At 32.5% G+C, this 8,234-nt stretch overlaps 1 protein-coding gene across 1 annotated transcript; it reads left to right on the forward strand.

Annotated features, from left to right (window-relative positions):
* The first annotated feature begins 464 nt into the window (after positions 1-464).
* On the forward strand, positions 465-3,991 carry LOC117330889 (4-O-methyl-glucuronoyl methylesterase 1-like). Its single transcript, XM_033889440.1, has 3 exons — positions 465-962; positions 2,572-2,640; positions 3,348-3,991. Exons 1-3 carry the CDS (start codon positions 920-922, stop codon positions 3,701-3,703), a joined length of 468 nt encoding a protein of 155 aa, XP_033745331.1. The 5' UTR covers positions 465-919; the 3' UTR covers positions 3,704-3,991.
* The last annotated feature ends 4,243 nt before the right edge of the window (positions 3,992-8,234 follow it).

Here is an 8,234-nt window from a genome sequence, read left to right on the forward strand (position 1 = left end):
ATTCGGAGGATATGTAAATACAATTATTTTTTTGAAGGTGAAGGATTTTCATAGGTCTATTTCGAGACTTTGACTGGTCACGTGATCAATATATATCAAAGCATGTGAAAGCGCTAGTGTGAATTTCTGGTTTGTGTTTTTTTATTATTATTACTATGTATATCCATCACAAGGACATTATATATTTTTAATTATATATATATATAGTGAACAAATAGTTTGTTTCCATGTGAAAGTATAAAGCATGCGTTAAAAAAATATATAGAAGTGTCCGACATGCATTATGAACACACACCCACACACACACTCACACACACCTACATATACATGAGCTTATCAGGAAATTCTGTACTCAAAAACGCTAGAAACTAGTTAAAATGTCGGGTATGTATACCCCTTCAATATTTCAACATTCAGGTCCATCAAGTATGACAAATGAGTACCAGAAATACTCATTATTCTATATGTGTTGTATTTCTGAAATTAGTTATGACGGGGTTTTTTTTCACTCATGTGTCATTTTGCACATTTTCTGCCAAAGTTATCTTCGTATTAACAAAACCCCGTGGTGACTTGACACTGACGAAGTAGGGGAAACAACTCCATGTAAAATGGCTAGGTATTGCATTTTCTGGTGTAGTTTCCCTCTTTAAATATATATACAAAGGTATGTACAAAAATACACCAGGGGATACCAACTGGAAGAAAATAATAGATAAAACTGTAGAATTGAGCTGGTGTTGTAACATTCTATCAAGACATAATTTGAATAAGGCGTGACATTTTGTTTATTTTTATTAAATAGTAATGCAATATGTATGTAATTTTAAGTGAAATTTCCATATCCTCGTTATATAGCTAGAATCACTATATTTTCCCTTATTAAACATCTATACTTTTAATTCTTTATGCTTTATTGATGTTGCAGCTTTTCGCGCCATCCTGCATCAAGCAAAAAACATGTAAGTATGAAACAAGCAGCATGTTTAGGACAGAAATTAGGTCAAGCTCATACACCACATGGATTAATGAAGCATCTTTAATGTTTTTTTTTATCACCATCAAGTGAATTAATATCCAAGAATCTGACGTATGCAATAACGTCTGGATTTGTAATGTTCGCTGCATTCTTAAATACTCGTTCTATGTTCATAAAAGCGCGAAAATCACAAGGTAGACTTTCCTTCTGCATCCTAGTTAACAAATTAATTGGTTGATAAAAAGAATAATGATTTTCATCAAAAGTGTCGTTGCTAAAACAAAAGACAACTATCACACAGGAAAGTCTAAAATCGGGTATTTTTTTTTATCTATTTCCACTCATTGGTGCCAAACCTAATGCGGGTCATCACAAAGTACTCTTCCAATCAGCGTAGTAATTCATATGCATAATTATGAACCTAGAATATAGGTAAACTAATTGGAACATCAACAAAATGGCGTTTGAAAAGCTAGACATGCGATACATTATTTTTAACACATAAATGAAATACACTTTTCAACGAGATGAAATATCAGTCTAATTCCAAATCAACACATATATAAGTATTTCTTTTCTAACTTCAAGATAACTTAAAGGAAAATACGAGGGATGATTGATAGGTTGTGAGCCTCGTATTGAAGGAGGTACTCAAGGATGTTTCCTTTTTAAGTCCTACTTTTCTCTGACTATATTGGGCCGTGCATCAAAGGACTAGTCTCATTTGGTTAGTTTATATCGATGAGGTAGCACTATGTAAACAAAACAAGCGGCTTTTGCAAAATGGTAAAAATCGGTGACAGAGCAGTGATCCTATATTTACATAAAATTTTTTAATGATATCCATAATGATATGGTAGCAACACTAGGGAAAGATGCCCCATCATATGCTACAGTGAAAAGGTGGGTGGCGGAATTTAAGCACGGCTGACAGAGCCTTGAGGATAGCCCCCCGTCTTGGAAGGCCTGTCTCATAGCTGTCTCGTAAGATCAATATTATTTGTTTTCTGTCGGAACCCAATTTGTTCATATAGTAATTAAATAGGTGTACCCTCCTGTTAAATTACGGCACTGCAACATAAATCACCACATTATGCATGCCTACTTCCAATCAGCAATACTTAAATATTAAGGGGAGGGGGGCTCAATATGCATGTAAGGGATAATATCGGTCCTTATCTTTCCACACAAAGTTCAAAGTTCACATGTTAAAAAATACAATCATAAGATACCATATAAATTGAAAATAACCCTATTAACATCAATAAGAACCTTTATTCAAACCTACAGATTACAATGATATATGCTATTCAGTATTTTTGCATGTCATTATTGTTAAGAAGATTTTTTTAAATTACAAGGCTTGTTGAATATTAAACCTCTACATATCAGATTGCAGTATCTGACAGTGTTTTATGTTGAACATGAATTTTAATTATACGAAATAATATTCACTGGTTATGGTTTGATGCTTATTCATTAGTTGAATTCAATGTTTTTAGGCTCGAGTGATCCTGATATGAATGTTAATCAGATGAAGATGATATTCAATAATTTGATGCTTACTCATCAGTTGAATTAATTGTTTTTAGGCTCGATTGATCCTAAAGTGAATGGAAAGCTTGGGTTGTTTATGGAGCCAATCCTGGAATGGTGTGCAGGTAAATATTTTCATGACAATATTGAAATACAATTTTATAAGTAAGTTTTAATCGTGAAATAATTACTATAACCTATTTCAACTATTACATAAAACGCTAAGTGACTGTATACGCTATAACCTTACAAGCAATAGTCTTGTTGTTTTTCTCCAAGCACTAGTTAATCAACATTTCCCTCATGGTTTTCCCTATAACTAAGTTCGACAACCGTAATGATAGACTTATTCAAATCACTATTGATATTATACTAGCTTTAGGAAGCTGACAGATTAAAGACACATGAATATGTTAATAATATTGTTTTGTCGCACTCAAGCACATGAGCGTAAGGATGATTTGGCAAACCTCACAAATATGTAGCAGAAAAATAATATACAAAAAGCTACAATTAGGGTAATCGCAGTTTAGAGGAATGCTTTCACCGCGAAAATAGGCATTGAAATAATAGCATGGCTAAAATAGACTGTAATTAACTAAAAAAAATCTGCGATTAATATTCATGTATTTTGCGGGCGACTAAAATTTGCGAAAATTAATCACCGCTAAAATAGGTTGATGTACAGTATAGGTTAACAGTTTGTTTATATAACATTTTATCTGGTACACATATGAAATGCAGTCGATAGAAAACTGAGTTAAGTGGATCTATCTAGTCACCGAATCATATTTCAAATTACAATAATTATATTTCTTTTTTCTTTCAACAGAAAATCAGCCAAGTGGAAATGGAGCATCTTCAAAGCCAAAATCACCGACACCACCTGCATCTACACGACCTTCAAAAAGAACAGGATCTCCTCAACCAACCTCACCTATCCCACCTCAAAAACGGAAAGGACCTCACCATCCAACCTCACCTCGCCCATCTCAAAATCAAAATGGAGCTCACCATCCAACCTCACCTCGCCCATCTCAAAATCAGAATGGAGCTCACCATCCAACCTCACCTCAACCATCTCAAAATCAGAATGGAGCTCACCATCCAACCTCACCTAGCCCACCTTCGAAGAGAATATTCAAATTGAAGCAACTTCTGAAGAAAATCATGAAGTCCATGCAATAGAATGCGAGCCACAACTAAGAAATCCTGATACCTGATTGACCAACGGACCACGCCTTTTTGATATATATGAACTTAAAAGTATTATACTCCAATTTTCAACTTTTAATTTCTGTTCTTATTTGATTTGAGCCGTTTAGCTATGATATGTTGTCAAAAATAACAAGTTGTGTTTACTACTTGACTCACACAGACATTATGTTTATCATTTGTTGTACAGCTCATCATATATAGTTAGATGTTTTCTTCTTTCACTTCTCCTGAATGTAATAAAATATTCCGCAATTATGATTATGACATTTATTTTTAATGATTGCGCAAATGAGTGCAGGCGGCATGGTTCCTCTCTATCAGTTTCTATCAGCAATAAGTGATTATCAATAATCAATTATTGTCCTTTATCAATTCGTCTTACAATCCAGAATAATTTTGATGTTTTAAACCAATTGATGATGTCGATGAGCCTTTCGGACATATTTGAACTTATTAGAGTACTAGTGATATAATTATCTTGATCTTTGATCAATTTCCATGAAAATTTAACATGCCTCCTTGATGATTTATTGACATATTACACTAGATGCATTTATGTTTTAAAAAATGATATTCTCATGGAAACCATCAGTAATCAAAAAACGACGTCATAGGTGTGTTAACGGCCAGTCAGTCTCAACCAAAAACTCTCTCGATATGTTTCTTTCCTTTGGCCAAATTTAAAAAAAAATAAACATGAATATTCAAAAATAATATATAAGCAAAATCTAATTACCATTTCATTGTTTCAATTAATCCCAAAGGTAAAATAGCTATGGATTTATGAATGGCATTTCGGCAAAACTCTCAAAATTATATAGATATAAATTCGATAAAAAAAATATTCAATTCGCATCGAGCTTCCATATTGGGTATTTTTCATAATTGCTAACTGCAGTTTCTCGTCGAATGCAATTTGTTATTGATATCTCGCTCGGGTTGGTTTTCGGAAGATGAATGTATAAAAGGGTCTATTTGGGCAAATTTATTTTTTTCTAATCAGATTTTTTGCAACTGCAAATATTACAACCTTACAACCTTACATTTTAATAGTTTGTCTGACTTTAAGAATTTTGTTTCGAGGAGCTATAACATCTTTGCGATTCAGCTACCAATGCGAGGCATCTGATGCTGACTAGTTTGAAGGCTTGCAGGTGAATATATTTCGCTTTATATAAACGAATATGTTATGGAATAGTTGCTTCACATGTGACGGAATTGACGTATAAATAAAATAAATATATGACATGTTTGTTCTTAATCACGACCTGTCAAGGTGGTGCTGTCACTCTTGCGCGGCACTGTATTCGGAGTGATCTACAAATAAATGAATAAATAAATAAATACATGCGAAATTAACATCCCTTTGGCTTATCTTAAATCTAAAACTTTTTTTATCGTTTGTCTTATGCTTATAACATGGATTTGATTTTGGAATATATATCATAGTTTATATCTTACAAGAAAGTTTTGGTGTTTTTTTAACAAATTACGAAATATTGCTGGAAAATAGAAAGGTCGTACTTTTCATCGCTCAATAGAAATATGAAAATACTTACATTAGCAGGATTATTGGAACAATAAAAACGGATGCCACTAGAAGAAACGATAACCCCGGCATCGTGTCCGCTGTTTCGGAGTACAAATTGTTAAAGATACTCCCACCGGTCAAATGGCTCAAACTTTGCAGTACATATAAATTGGCAAATAAAACACCTGCAATGATAAAACAGTAAACTGCAATCGTTATATTGCATAAATATGCATGGTATACATCAAAATATGGCCTCTACTTACTATCAATAGATCAAAATACTAAAAAAAGAAATGAACACTTTCTTAATCTAAGGTGAATACACAGTTATATCAATGGTTTTAAGGTAAGTAACTTAGTACTCTCTTAACAATCATTTTGTCCACTGAAATTTGAATCTATTTAAATGCAAATTTCACTGAATCTCATTATGACGTCATATGAATATTCCAACTTAACGGATTTAACGATTAGATACTTGTTATTTTATTTATATTTATTCATACACATCATTGGATTCGACGCCTTGGTATCTACAATGATAAAGACTTTTATAAAGAATTTTGAAATACCTTGTTTGTCTGCCTGTACAAGTCGGGATAACACCGCCTTTAATACTGGAATCGGAATGATGGATAATAATCCGCAGACAATGGCTGTAACACGATATTGATATAAATACAGTTAATATATCAAATTACATTTAGGTCTACTTATTACTGATGATCAATCTTTGTAGTGGAAATTCCTGGTAAGGGGGACCACTCTAACACTCTAATACTCACTTACTCATGTTATATATTTTTACATATCTAGATAGTGTTTCGAAATTTTGAAATGATATTCGACAAAATAGTAATTTTTAGGATGTACAAAGGTCTATGTCAGAAGCATGAATAATATTCTCACAAATTAATCACTTTTTTTTTTCTAGTTGAAGTTGCTTGGATAATGAAGTCCAAGCATAAGACAATAAATTTTAGTGATTAACAGAAATATACCGTCAGCATGGAAAACGAAAGTATTTCAAAACGTCAGTTTCAGATTCTCAATAGTATATCATTTGAAATGGCAATCTGAAATTGCAATTTGTGTTGTTGTAGTAGGACTTTTGTCATCAGTCAATGTCTTTTCAATGTTACAATGTACGTATTCGTACTTACCATGGAATTATAACGCACACAATTATTTAGTATAGCTTTATGAATATGTAATAAGTATCACTACATTTATACTGGTTTTCATCAGTAAAAATTAAGACGTTATATATTTGTAATTTAATCTTGTTTGTAACAAGCATTTTCATTGGCTTAAAGATATGTTATCAGGCAATAACGTCTGAACGGCTTATACAGTGGCGTACAAACAATTAAGAGAAGAGTGTTCGTCGATAAAAAGATTTCTAAATGAATCGTACATTTAAGGATTGAATAAAGTTATGTTGAGGTATATGGGGGTATTAACCTCAATAGGTCTTGAGACAAATTTTATGAACCTTATATTTATATTTTTTTGATATTTTGTACAAGATTTTGTCTTTGACAAATAGGGACTTGTGCAAGTCTACCACAGAACTTACCGAAATATGGTTAATACTTTCAGGATTTCTTTCGAGAACAAACTTAATAACGAATTAAAACAGATATTAGTTTTAAAGGAATTTATTTCATATAAATATGATCACTTTTGAAAAAAATATAGTCCAAGCTCGACAAATGTATTCCTACGCTGGACTTGATATAGTTCATTGAAAAATGACTCGAGTTAACTGTGGTAGGTTCATTGAGTCTGAATTGAGTGGAAATATAAATATTATGAATTAAATCATAAGAATTAACTTGAATATAGTATGTGTAGATTATGCAGTTAATTGAGTATCACACTGCCTATGTAAGCATTTAAATTGAGTTTAAGATCTGACACACATTAGTTTTTCTAACAAACTTGATAAGACAGGAGATTGTATTCTTGAACAAAAACAATATGTATTGAAGAACAATAACACTAGATTTTCTTAGAAATTCATGACTTGTATAGTATGCATTTATATAATGTTTTAGTAGAGTTAATCATCAAATTAAGCGTTGTCACAATGAGATCGATGACGTCACCGTAATAGTCATGTGATTAAATAGAATCATAAATTCCAATCATATATAAAAAGAAATGAAAGAATACAAAATAAAAAAGGAATTTGTATTATACTTACAAATATACATCATCCATGTCGTTGTTGCAAGACCCATGATGACAAAAAATCCTATATTGGAAACGCACCCAAGAATAGATATGTTTTCATCTAACATATATTTCTGCAATAGTTTTAGCAGCATAATTCCTGCAATGAACTGGATCATATTGGTAGCGAATCCGTACCAACCTATTTCCTCTGATGTCCAGCAGAGTGGATATCGTTTATCATATATGATTTCTAAGCCGTAACCTGTTGATCGTGCAAAGTACATCACCAAAAAGGATAGCCACACTATTATAAATGTTCGTTGTTTGTTGTCAATTATCGACGATTTGTCAAAGAAAAATCCAAATATGCTTCTCAAACTAATACATGTTGGAATTTTTGAAGGACTTTTCTCAATCGTGTCCTGGATACCATACCATGCCAGAAAAAAGCAAACCAAAAAAGCCACACTGCAAATAATCGTAGGCGTCATAAACCCGCTGTACTTGATTAGGTATCCTATTCCAAGTTTCGCAACAGCTGACCCTGCTCCAATGAGAAGCTCAAGCAGCGCTAACCCCATAGTTCTTGATTTGTCATATTTCGTAGTGTCAGCTATTGACGCTGCGAACGCCATGAAAAATGTAAATTCACTTCCGGTTATTCCAGAAATAAAATAGAAAACAAAAAAATATTCCAGACCAAAATTTTGATTAATGATTACTGTCATTACAGCAAACCGAATACATCCGCCTAAAAGACTTATCAAGAGAAGTGGTTTACGTCCG

Source organism: Pecten maximus, chromosome 7 (genome assembly GCF_902652985.1).
Source record: "Pecten maximus chromosome 7, xPecMax1.1, whole genome shotgun sequence".
Taxonomy (NCBI): Eukaryota; Metazoa; Mollusca; class Bivalvia; order Pectinida; family Pectinidae; genus Pecten; species Pecten maximus.